Source organism: Cuculus canorus, chromosome 22 (genome assembly GCF_017976375.1).
Source record: "Cuculus canorus isolate bCucCan1 chromosome 22, bCucCan1.pri, whole genome shotgun sequence".
Lineage (NCBI taxonomy): Eukaryota > Metazoa > Chordata > Aves > Cuculiformes > Cuculidae > Cuculus > Cuculus canorus.
The window spans coordinates 5,004,186-5,017,335 of NC_071422.1; the positions used below are offsets into that span (position 1 = coordinate 5,004,186).

The 13,150-nt window shown below is 54.3% G+C and overlaps 1 protein-coding gene across 1 annotated transcript; it reads right to left on the minus strand.

Moving 5' to 3' along the window:
• Positions 1-1,095: 1,095 nt before the first annotated feature.
• On the minus strand, positions 1,096-7,811 carry TENT5B (terminal nucleotidyltransferase 5B). Its single transcript, XM_054086448.1, has 2 exons — positions 7,371-7,811; positions 1,096-2,388 (listed from the first exon to the last, which is right to left on the minus strand). Exons 1-2 carry the CDS (start codon positions 7,548-7,550, stop codon positions 1,369-1,371), a joined length of 1,200 nt encoding a protein of 399 aa, XP_053942423.1. The 5' UTR covers positions 7,551-7,811; the 3' UTR covers positions 1,096-1,368.
• Between the last annotated feature and the right edge of the window lie 5,339 nt (positions 7,812-13,150).

Here is a 13,150-nt window from a genome sequence, read left to right on the forward strand (position 1 = left end):
ACTTCTTCCTATGGCAAACTAACTTTTCCACACATGCATCCCCCCAGCTCCATTTCTGGCTAGAGAATGAATTTCAAACGCTATCGGTGGCTCACATGTGGAATCACATAGCTGGAAAGAGGCTGCTTTTGAAGATCGGACTTGCCTGAGGGCAGAGGGAAGATCTCCAGCCATGGGAAGCTGGAAGAGGTCTGCAATTCTCCTAGAAGGACACAAGCTCCAGCACCCATCACAGCAATGGCTGGAGATAACTGCCTAGTGAACTAGGTTTGTGCTTCAAAGGACAAGCCTTGTCTTCCCCAATAACCCAGCCAGCCTCTGGCTTTGTGCATTAAAACCACACTGCATGCCAAAAAAGAAAAAAAGTAGCATTTCAAATTCCCCTAGAAAATACAGGATTAGGGTCAGCAGCCTGGGACAGGCACCTGGGCAGACCTTCTGCCTCCTCGTTTATGTACATGATTACAGTTTGGCACTGCAGACTTGGGAGCTTGAGTAAATTCGTGTTAGGTCCCTCCTGCCTTTTCTCCAAAGCTCTGCACAGCATTTTCCACCATGCACTCCCCCCTCCCCCCCAAATCCCAGTTTTAAGCGTTTACACGCAGTCAAAGCCCACCCCATTTATGCAACTCCAGTTTGACAGCTCTTTGCTACAGCTGGTCCTTCACGGGCAGCAAAAGCCATGCCAAAAGTCCTCAGCGATACAGAACCTGCCATCCCATTCTTGCTTCAGCAAGGTTATTAGAAATGATCTTACGACAACCCACCCCACCCCAAACAAACATCTTCCTCTTTTGGACATCCCCACTCAAGCTTTTGGGATGTCAACCCCTGCAAAAAAAAAAAGAAGGTTTACAGTACAGTTGTGTTTATATTGTTACAGGCACTTAAACAGGATTCTTTGGTCCTTCAAAGGAATTAGCCACTCCAGCTTGCGGCTTCAGAAGCCACAAGTCTGCACACCCAGAACACCTCCCGCACTAAAAACAACAACCAATTCGGATCCATATCAGGGCAGCGCAGCTCTACCTTAGCGTAATTCTACAATCTCCCCCCTCACACACCCCCCCACCCTCCCCCTAGTTGCCTCCAGAATTCAATAAAGCGATCGAGTCTTTCCGTAAACGTCCAAGTCATCCTAGTTTCCATAACACTGCACTTCCCATCACAGTGTACAGCAGACAGGTCTCGTTCCAACAATCCCAGGAACAAGACACTCAAAGAGCCCAGGAAGTTTCCTTTTTGTTGCAGTTCTAGGAAGGTGGTGGTTTGGTTTTTTTTTTTTTGTATTCTTTTCCCCCCTCCTCCCCATCCTCCCCCCAAGGCAAGGAAATACCTTGGAGGACAGACCCTGAAGTTTGTCCTGGCTCAGTTACAGGGAAGCCACGTTGGGTAGGACTGATTGCAAGGCAGGAAGGGTTGCACGTGGGTGACGTAGTAGTTGAAGTTTATTTCACTGATGTAAGGAGCTGGCTGGTAGTAGCAGGTAACGTTTGTGACCGTGGGGATGATGTTCTGCTCAGCCAGGACTCTCACAGCCAGCATGGCAATGAGGTTCAGGGTCTGCCTCCTTTCGTGTCCCATAAGACAGACTGTGCTCTCATTGACCACCCTGTGGAGGGTCATCAAATAGTCATATCTTTTGCTCTCCATCCCAACAAAGTGGCTCTGAAGATAGCACTCCAGCTTCCTCTGCTGCTCACCGATGTCAGAGAAGTCTATGAAAAACCTGGAGCACATGTATCTCTGTAGTGCCTTCATATCCACTTCCGACTTGGGCTTAAACCCCCTCACCAAGAGGTTGCAGTATTTCAGAAGCCCCCCACCTCTGATCTCCTCTGGGTTCCTTGTGGCGATGACCCTGTTCCGGAGATGGTCCATTGCCTCCTCAAAGTCCCCATACATGCTCTCCCCGGTAACCGTGGGGTGGAAGTTCTCCGCCATGGGGTTCTCTGAACACTCCCCAAACAGCAGAAGCGAATCCAGGATGATCTGGAAGGAGTCCACGCTGAACTCGAACTGCCGTCTGAGAGAGTCCACAAATTTGAGTTCCACATTCTTTCCGCTGTTGTTGGAGAGCGAGATGAGGCTCCAGCGGTCGGTTTCATTGCACACCTTCACAAGCTTCTGCACATAGGCCTCCTTCAGAGTCATGGGGGTGATCTTGTCTTTGTTCACTCCTTCTGGAAGGAAGTCTAGAAGGCAGTCCATGACCACATCTTTAACAAGCTGGAAGACATCTTCAGTCTTTAGATCTACACCGAAGATAAGATCTAGGTCTTTGTACCCCAAGCCACTGTCCTGATGTAGCACGTGACTAGCTGCTGATCCATTCAACCTAACATTATGGACTGCAATTCCTTTCTTCTCCAGACGACTACGAACAACCTGAGATATAAAGAGAGGCAGTGAGAAGCAAGAAAGCATTCTTGGGACAGCCCGATTACAGTAGCAGGATTCACTCCCTGCGCTCATATGGGTCACTCCAGTGCAAGACAGTGAAATAAAAAGCTAATCCATTAGAAATAGGTCACTTTGGAAAGCATTCAATCTTGCCAGCAGCTGGGGGTGGCTCTCCTTTACTTATTCCCTTGCATTAGAGGGCTCTTACTGCACAGGAACAGCTGTTTCTGCTTCCAGTACAGCTGTTTGCCCTTCTCTTCCTTCCTCCCAAAGGCCAGAGGTCATCCGAACTTAGCCTTTGGGTTGGTCTCTGCCTCCTTTCATCTCCCACGGTTGCAGCCAGCCTTTCCAGCCATCAAGCTAAGACCAGCCAATCCAAAAAGGGCCCCAAATACAAGGCGGCAGCACAGTCTGCAGCAGCCCCTGCAGATCTAATCAGGGCGGCTCACTCCTTTTTGCCGTCTCCTTTGCCTGTCAAGATTCATTAATGCCGAATCAAGATGTCAGAAGAGCTCAAAAGCCGCAGCCAGGCGTATGCAAGTTCAAGTCCTAACTAGTAAGTGTATCCTAACAATTTCCAGTGTGTCAGAGCTTTGTGCTGAACTTGGCACGCTATCAAGAGCAATAGGCGGCTTTCATCTTACGGGTGTTACTCCAGCGATTTCAACGCTGCCTGCTCAGGCCTGGCACACCCACCAGTACCTCCAAAGCTTTGTTCATTTAGAGCAAAGCTGAATCATTTGCACGATTACTTAACACGCAGGAGGCCGGAATAACCCCAAGACCATAAAATAAACGATCCGGACACCAGCTTATAATTTGAGTTTAACTGAGCTCAAAGATCCCAGGAAGATTAAGTTCACATCTTCCACCAGAAGCTCTTCCCATCTCTCATCCTGCTTTCACATTTCTCTAGTAATTACCCACTGTTTTGGGAGTCCCAGCAAGCCAGTCTGCTCACCCATTGCTCCAAGCAAGTTTAGAGCTTGCAAGAGCCAAAGCTTGGGATATAAAATGGACAAATTATATCACCAGATGCCAGTTTGACCGGGCTATTCAGCCCTGCAAGGCTGCCCTAGTTTGAGAGGCACAACCACAATTTAAAACCTTATCAGTGGGGCTCAATTCCTTGTTTGGCAGACACAGCCCTGAGGGGTCCTCAGGGACATCAGAGCAGCTCCAGTCTCAGCAGCTCCAAAACAGCCCCTCCATGAGTTTTGTTTAGAAGAAACAACGCAAAGGTGAAGGATTGCAGTCTGCACCCCTTAGCACAAAGGTGAAAGATTGCAGTCTGCACCCCTTAGCACAATGCAAACCACACCAGTGAGCTCCTGCAGACTGGGTACAAGTTTAGGGATGATTTTTAACTTGTTAAATCAGGATTTCAGGAGGCTGTTAAACCTCCTGATGCAGCTTCTCTGCTGGTATTACTCCCTGACATGAGCCACTCCTGTTCAGGCTAGAAATGCACCCGGGCTCCTTGCCAAGGGAATGGTGACAGTCACATGTCAGGCAACAGTTCACCACAAGCGATTCACCATCGGAAGCCCCAGGTCCCCACGAGCACACCCCAACACAGCCATGAACATTGGCATTCTCAAAGGGAAACCATCTAAAAACTGAGTTTACTCCTAAAAAGAGGCACTGGGTTATTCTCCCATATAAAACAAATCTCAGCCAGTCGATACAAGGGAGTTCCTGTTGCGCAGTTGCTGCCAACTGATCCCTGGAGTCACCCAAGGCACAGCTCCAGCACTACTCATGGAGCAAGTTTTGTGCTACCAGGCTTAGAGCAAGACAAGATATAGGTGACAGTGTTAGATCCAGAGCTAGGACCAGCACTTGGAGAAGATCTTGCTCCAGATTGATTTCCTAGACCCAAAGACTGCCTGCTTATGACCTTTCTGAGCAGAGCTCAGGAGCTTCACATTTCAGACCCATAAGCTTTAGGGTAGTTGGAGCTTCCCAGGTTTACAGGTATGCCCAAGCGAGATATAGCCAGAAAATAGGGAAAAAACCCAACTGCTCAAGTCAGTCTTGTCCCAAATCACCCAAGAAAGTGCCAACCTGCCTTGCTGCTTCCCTGAGGCTTCAGCCAGTCTCAACCTGAAGCACACATCTCCCCAGCTGCAGCCAGTGGGCTCAGGAATGCTTTTTTCCCCAGAGGGTTGGATATTTCCAGAGTTAGGCAGCTGCTGACCTGCTTCCCAAAACAGCACCTCACGTTCCGTGCGGTTCAGATAATTGACTCTGACAGGCAGGCAGAAGCAAACCTTGCCTGCATCCTCACCTGCCACTTCCCACCTCCCACAACAACAAGAGCAACACAATAATAACTGCCTTTTAGGTTACTCGTTTCAGATTAGTCAGCCCTAAATACAGGGTCCACCAGCACGGTTGGTCAGCATTACGGCCCTGAGTTATTTGGTGTTTGAAGTTGCTAGTGGCAACAACATCCTTTTCAGGAGTTCTGAGACCAAATTATGGAACTAAAGAGTCATAACTGGTGGAATATTTGATGCTGGGGTTTTACCGGTGCCAAGCTTCGCTGGCCTTGCACAACCCATGGGCAGCGTCCCGACGGTAGCTCTCATCTGTCACTCAGCTTAAAGCTTTCCAGCCAAGACTGAGCGCTTCTGCCCTCCTCCTGCAGCAGGAACTCGAGGAATTTGGAATGAGCCGACGCTTTCGTACAGCAGCGTCTTTCAAATGTCACCTTTCTGCCTTCCATGCTTAAGCAAAAGCGTATCTCAAGCAGCCAAAGCTTCAAAAATCCTAGCGATCAGTTTATTGTGAAAGCCAGCTCGGTTTTAGCTTTGCGAACAGCCTTTCTAATTAGAAGCTAACATGCCCGATTTTACATTTGATGAGTCATTACTAAGGAATGAAGTTGCCTCCCAAATATGAATATGCATCAGCTTATTTGAACGACATTGTTAGTTTAATATTAAACACAGTTATTACTTTATGGTTAAACTAACAGGAACTCTTTAACAAAACCAAGTCTCAGGCAGACTCTGGAGGACACAGGCAGCGTGACGAGAATCAAAGGACACTGACATTTGATCTGGCATTTAAATTAATAACCGGCCTCATACAGTGCACAGCCCGACATGTTCACCGGCATGAAGCCATTTCATGGAAGCAGTTCCAAAAAGCCACTTTTCCTTGTCCACCCCCACTTAGGGCATCAAAATCAACTCAAAAGGAAGAGGAATACAGGATGGGATGAAGCCAAAAAAAAGACACTTTTTTTGCCCACCCTCGTGTAGGGCACCAAAATCCACTCAAAAGGAGAGGGAACACAGGATGGGATGGGATGAAGCCAAGTGGGATCCACAGCACAAGCTGCAGCAGCTCCAGGGATTGGGCGTGAATTTTAAATGCATGGGATTTTTCTGGAAAAGGCCTTTTCCAAGGGGCTCCTTCCAGCTTTATACATCCCTGCTGGAACACTGGCAGAGCAGAAGGAGGGACGCAGCCCCCAGTCTCATCAGGACCTTTAAGGCTGGGAAATAGGGCTGATGGAGCACAGGGCATCCCCTGGGGGATGACGGGGCACCCTTGGGGTGGTGGGGGTGGGATCTGCACCCCAGGAGCTCTGCCCTGAACCTGGAATCAGGAAGGCAACGATGCCTGAGCTGGCCCAGGGCCTGGTTACTGCCAGGGCAGAGTCCAACAGGGCAGTAGAACGCAGCCTGTATCCACCACCTACCCCATAACCTATTCACCCTCCCCCACAACGACCCCTCCACCCCATAATGCAGCCCTGCTACACCATAACCACTCCCCCAAACCTATAACCAAATCCTCTCTACTCCATAACCTGATCCCTCCACCTCATAATCTGCCCCCTATCCACTCTCTATCCCATAGCCCCCCCAACTCCATAACCTTACCTCTCACTCCCTTCCCTCAAACCTTACTGCATAACTCCCCTAAACCTCACACCCTTACCCCATAACACCCCCAAGCCCATAACCTTACTCCCATACACCCCAAACCCCATAGCTCCCACTGCACGCTACGACCCCCTCACTCCATAAATTCCACCCTATAACCCATCCTCTCCTATCCCATAACCTCATTCCCCTTACCCCCCAAACCCCATAACCCCCACCGCACCCCATAAACTCCTACCTTATAACCCCCCTAACCCCATAACCTCACTCCCCTATCCCATAACCCCCCCGACCCCATAACCTCAGTCCCCCACCCCATAACCCCATAACCCCCCAACCCCATAACCTCACTCCCTTCCCCCCTCACCCCATAAACTCCTACCTTATAACCCCCCAACCCCATAACCTCACTCCCCTATCCCATAACCCCCCCAACCCCATAACCTCACTCCCTTCCCCCCCAAATCTCTCACCCCATAAATTCCACACCATAACCTCACTCCCCTACCCCATAACGCCCCAACCCCATAACCTCACTCCCTTCCCCTCCAAATCCCTCACCCCATAAATTCCACACCATAACCTCACTCCTCTACCCCATAACCCCCCCAACCCCATAACCTCACTCCCCCCAAATCTCTCACCCCATAAATTCCTCACCATAACCTCACTCCCCTACCCCATAACCCCCCCGACCCCATAATCTCACTCCCCTACCCCATAACCCCCCCGACCCCATAACCTCAGTCCCCTACCCCATAACCCCTCAACCCCATAACCTCACTCCCCTACCCCCTAAACCCCCAACCCCATAACCTCAGTCCTCTACCCCATAACCCCCCCAATCCCATAACCTCACTCCCTTCCCCCCCAAATCCCTCACCCCATAAATCCCTCACTATAACCTCACTCCCCTATCCCATAACCCCCCCGACCCCATAACCTCACTCCCTTACCCTCCAAAGCCCTCACCCCATAAACCCCACCCCATAACCTACCCCCTCCTACCCCACAACTCCCCGCCATCCTCCCTCCCCCACCTCATAACCCCCGCCCCGGCCTCACCTGGACGATGGTGCGGGGCCGCACGGAGAGCGTGGGGAAGTTCCCGCGGCCGTGGATGGGTACGGCCTCGCCCAGGATCTGATCTAGCCGCTGCACCTGCTCCCACGTCAGGACGCTGAAGCGGTCCCCACCGTGCTCCGAGCCGCCCGGAGCGGGCCCCGCCGCCGCCGCCGCCAGCATCGCCCTCCTCTCAGCCGGAAGAGGAGCCTGAGGCACCCGGAAACGGCCCGGAAAACAGCCGGAAGTGCCGGGATGGAGATGAAAAAACTTAACAAAGAGGAGGTGAGGGAAAAAAAAAAACCAAAAAAGGCCAAAATAGGATCAAAGGGTGTTTCTGAGAGGAGGGTTGCCGCGGGGCGGAGGCGGGAAGGGTGGTCGGTGCCCGCAGGGGACGCTGAGACGAACGGGCCCGGCCTCTCCCCTCCGCGCCCGCCGCCGGCTGCGCTGAGCACTGCGGGACCCGCTGCCCGCCGCCGCCTTTTATAAGGCCCAGGAGCGCGAGCCCATTGGCCAGGCGCGCGGCCAATCGCCGCACGGCACCGCCACCGCCTCCGCGCGCTGATTGGTCCAGGGGGAGGCTGCGGCGGCGCCGCAGACCAGTCACAGAAGAGAGTATGGGGAAGGGGCGGGGATAATGGAGAAGGGGCGTGGTCTGTGCGGAGCTCCGCCCCCCCCTCGGCGCGGAGACTGGCGCGGGAATCCCGGCCGTGATTGGCCGCGGCGGGTTAAAGGCAGAGCGCGGGGGGAGCCACTGGGGCGGTGGTGAACTGCTGCGGCCCCTTTAAGGCCCCCTTGGTGCCCCATTGATGACCTGTTGATACTCTACTGATAGCCCATGGGTGCCCCATTGATAACCCATTGATGCCCCATTGACACCCTACTGATAACCCATTGATGCCCCATTGATGCTCTGTTGATGAGCAATTGTTGCTCCTCTGATGCCCTTTCGATGCTCCATTGGTGACCAGTGGATGCCCCATTGATGCTACGCTGACGACCCATTGATGACCCACTGATGCCCTATTAATCGCACATATATGATCAATTGATGCCCCATTGATGCCTCACCAGCGCTCTCTCTATGCCACACTGGTGCCCCGCTGATGACCTGTTAATTCCCCATGCCCTGGTGCCCCACTGATGCTCCACATCCTGGTGTCCTACTGGTGCCCAGTGGGCTGATACCCCCTAAATGCCCCATTGATGCCCTACTGGTGTCCCCTAGATGCCCCATTGGTGCCCCATTGATGACCTATTAATTCCCCATGCCCTGATGCCCCATTGATGCCCCACATCCTGCTGTCTCACTGATGCCCCATGGCCTGATACCCCATTAATGCCCCATTGATACCCCATTGATGCACCATGGACTGATGTCCCAGTGCCCCCCAGCTTGACATCCCCCCAAGGACCCACCACACCCCCGGCTGCTGGGAGCTCTGGCACCCAAGAGACACGGAGGTGATGGACACCCCAGGGTGATGGAACCCACCAGTTCTGGAGGTTGATGACAGGCGTTCTCAGCCCTGGGAGTTCAACCCCAGCCCCTAAACTCCACCACGTGGCCTCACTGCTGGCCTCGCCACCGCCTCCTCCTCAGGCCAGCCGCGTCCCCAGCCACAGGCCATTCATTTTCTTTCATCCCAACAATTCCCATCACCTTAAAGAGCTCATTTCTCTGCAGCGTTTAACCCTGCAGATATTTCCAGCAGGCGCCTCCCTGCCGAGCCGGTGCCCGATGATGCCCTGCAGTCTCACCGATGGATGGGCACGACTCCAGGCTCCAGCTCTGCAGCCGCTGCTCCCGTTTCCCAGGTTCCTGCTGGGATCCATCCTTAAAAGCCATGAACTCTGTCGGGAGGAGAGCCAGCGCCCGTCTATTTTAACACTCTCACGGGGGTTTATTGCAAGAGCAGCCTTGAACACTCCCAAACCCCCAACTGAGGGTGTGTTGGCTCAAGGACACTGTTGCAGAGCTCTTCCAAGCTTGTCGCTGAAGCTGAGGTTTGATGGTGGCAAGGTGTCCTCTCCCGTATCCCAGGGTTTTGCTGCTGGAAGCCAAATCTGGCTGAGGAAAGGGTAACTCAGTGATGCTTTGGGGTTGGGAGGAGTTTAGGAGTACCGACAGCTGGAGTTGGAGGGGAGAAGTGGGTCCCCCAAACCCTGGTCCCTTCCGAAATCCTCCCCACCCTGAGATGCTCCAAGAGCCTGAGGGGTCTCTAAGAAGGGATGGGATCCTCTATGATGGGGTCTGTGCTTGGGAATAGTCCTCCTGCATAGGTGTTGTGCTCCCTGGCTCCCATCCGTATCATTGCGTGAGTCTATCAGGAATCTCCATTGGGGTTAAACGCTGCTCCTGTTTACACCCCACAAGGCTCCGAATTGGGGTGCGGGAGGTGAGGTGCCCGCTGGAAAGAGATTTTCCAAAGAACTTGATAAAAATCAGCTGCCTCCCATTGCAAAACCCCTTCGATCCTATCGCCAAAGGAACCAGATCAGGAAGAGTTTCCCAAGAGATTGAGAGGGGCCAAATGGCTTTTGGGATCCAGATCCGCCCTGCCAGCCTGAACCGGGCATCCAGCTGGGGGGGATTGAGCCATGGGAGGGTGGGTGAGCTGAGCACCCCCCGGGCAGGGTTTGGGGACCCCTGGGCAATGGAGCAGGATGGCTTTGTGGGAGCTGATGGGATGAAGGAAGCGCTGGAGGTCCTTGAGGGATGCCAAGAGATCCCCGAGAGGGACAAGCGTGCTGACAGCGGCGGAGAAAACATCAGCTCATTAAAAAGAGCTGATGCGCTCCAGTCAGGCTGGCTGAGCTGCTCCTTAACATCCATCACCAAATGATTATCCCAAAGAGCCGCTGGCAGCAACTCCTGATCCGGGAATGGCACCGAGGCCGCTTCCTTCCTGCTCAGCAAGGGCCAGCCCAGGTTTTATTCGTTTGTTGTGCTGGCAATTAGGGAATAATCCTCATCTTGGAGTGAAACATGGGCGGATTCTGCCTCAAGGGTGATGGGATTAGAGTTGCAAAGGCCCCTTAGGAGGGTGAAGGTGGACCAGGGGATGCTGTGACCCCACATGCCCCATGGATCCAGGGTTGGCTGCATCCTGGTTCTGCCTGGAAATATGGCTTTGCCCTACCTGGAAATCACCTGGGGAGGAGCTGGGATGTGCCCTGACGTGTATGGGGAGGAATAGAGCACCCTGCTGCCAGGGGGCACGGAGAGGGGCAGGGGCTGCAGGAAGGGCAGTGGGGGTGCAGGTGGATCCCCCCAATCTGAGCGGAGCCCCTCAGGGCATTGGGGACCTTGTCCAGCCCTGTGCACCCATCCTGGGCGGCTCAGTGGGGGAGTCAGGAGGAAAGGGCTAAAGGAGATGGAGGAGTGGGGTAGGGGGTGAAAGCCCAACCTGGGGATGGGTGAAGAGAGACCTCAGGGACTCCCTGATCCGCATGGGACGGGCTCTGTCCCACCCAGCATTAGGCAGGGTGTGTGCCAACTCCCTGAGCAAGCAGGAGGGACCAAGCCCTTCTCCTGAAGCCACCAACGTCACCCGGCGTTGCCCCAGGGCAGCTGCATTCCTCCTGCCTGTCTCCCACACCAGCCACCTCTGGCATTGCCACCACGCACGCAGCCGTGTCCCACCCACGCTGTCCCCATGCACGTTCTGGCTGTCCCTGTGCCCACAGCAGTTGTCCTCATGCATGCACCCACTCTCCTGTGCAGCTGTCTCCGTGCTGTCCCATGCAAAAACACCAGCCACCTCCACATGGACACAAGCTGTCCCCATGCAGATGCCAGCTGTCCCCATGCAATGCCAGCTGTCCCCATGCAATGCAAGCTGTCCCCATGCAGATGCCGGCTGTCCCCATGCAATGCCAGCTGTCCCCATGCAGATGCAAGATGTCCTCATGCAATGCCAGCTGTCCCCATGCAGACACCAGCTGTCCTCATGCAGATGCCAGCTGTCCCCATGCAATGCAAGCTGTCCCCATGCAGGTACCAGCTGTCCCCATGCAGATGCAAGATGTCCCCATGCAGATGCCAGCTGTCCCCATGCAGATGCAAGATGTCCCCATGCAGGTGCCAGCTGTCCCCATGAAGGTGCCAGCTGTCCCCATGCATTTGCCTGCACCCTCCATGCACGCATGCCACCATCTCCACGCAGATGCCCACTGTCCCATGCACAAGTGCCACTGTCCCCTACACACAATCTGCCATCCCCACTCACGCATTGCCTCCCCATGTCCTCTGTGGGTTTAGGAGGTGGAGTTCTCTTCATTGTCTGTGTCCAAAGCCTCCCTTGGCAAACACCGCTCTGGGACACCTCCCAGTCGCTCACATCCACATCAAGCCCCGCTCGCTCCCACTCAGCTCATTCCAGAGGTGCCATCACTGTTGGCTGAGCCTGGACCCTCACTGCCGGGACACACGTGTCCCCAGGGCTGTGCCACTGGCTGCCTCATGGCCCCAAGCAGTTGTGGCAAGTCCAAGTTCAGCATCACAAGCATGATCAAAGGGGCTCCAGGAAAGCTGGGGAAGGGCTCTTCATCAGGGGGTGTAGAGATAGGATGAGGGGAATGGTTTTCAGCTGCAAGAGGGGTGATGGAGATGAGATCTTGGGGAGAAATGCTTTGCTGTGAGGGTGGGGAGGCCCTGGAACAGGGTGCCCAGAGCAGTGGTGGCTGCTCCATCCCTGGAGGGGTTCCAGGCCAGGTTGGATGGTTCTTGGAGCCCCTGATCCAGTGGGAGGTGTCCCTGCTCATGGCAGGGGGTGGAACTGGATGGGCTTTGAGGTCCCTTCCAACCCAACCCATTCCATGATGATGAGCACCCACATTCACTGCCCGGCACAAGGGCTGTTATGGTCCGGTTCTCAGCCAAGGATCCCGATATCACCGGCCAGGATCCCCAGCCGTTGCCACATCCCCAGCTGCCTCCTGGAATTAATGCTAAATGATGACGCTGGGATGCTCTCAGCCCGGAGAAGGCCACCTTGGAGGTGCTGACACGAAAAGGAGCGCAGGGTGTCATTACCGTGCGTGACACAGAGCTGCGGAATGGGACCTGTCACCTCCTCGGCTGCTGTAAAATGTTGCCCGGGGAGCGTGGTGGGGACACGGCACCACCGGGGCACGGGGAGGGGGGCTATGGCACCAATGTGCCCCCAAAACAGCGCAGGGGCTGAGCTGCCCCCTTGAAGCTACTCAGGGTCTCATCAGCTGAGAAGGTCCTCATCCCCGACACCCCTGTGGCATCAACAGTGACCTGCGTGTCCTGGGCTCGGTGGCTTCCCGGTGACATAATGTGCTGTTTTGCTTGACGTGACTTGTGCTTTTAAAGGCAAGGGATGACCCACCTCAAGGCAACTAATTTGAACCTGGTAGAGAATGCGGCTGGTCCCTTCGTTTTGGATTTTTGGGCCCCGGGTGACAGGCGAGCATGGTTGGGGATGGTGGCACACCCTGTCCCATCACCCACCAGCTGCTCGGCATTGGCTTGGGAAAGCTGGACCCTGGCCAGGAGCTCCGCGTTGGGTGGCTGCTGAGCCCCGAGCTGGTGGCACCATAGGTGATTTCATGGCCTTTCATGAAAGTTCTTGATCCTCACTGCTTGTGTAGAGGTGTGGAGCAATGGGGCCGTTCACTCTCCTTCTGCTACTGATTCAAGCCTGGGCTTCATATTGGACCATGCAGAGGGAAACTGAGGCACGGGGAGCCCAGCTTCCCTCCCTGGGGCTCCTGCAGCTGCAGAGGCAGCAGCTCTTTAATCTCTACAGTTG

Excerpts from the sequence above, each read along its gene's own strand:
- TENT5B (XM_054086448.1), bottom strand. The coding sequence starts at position 7,550 with ATGCTGGCGGCGGCGGCGGCGGGGCCCGCTCCGGGCGGCTCGGAGCAC. Across the intron at positions 2,389-7,370 it reads GGCCCCGCACCATCGTCCAG|GTTGTTCGTAGTCGTCTGGA; the intron begins GTGAGGCCGGGG and ends TTTATATCTCAG.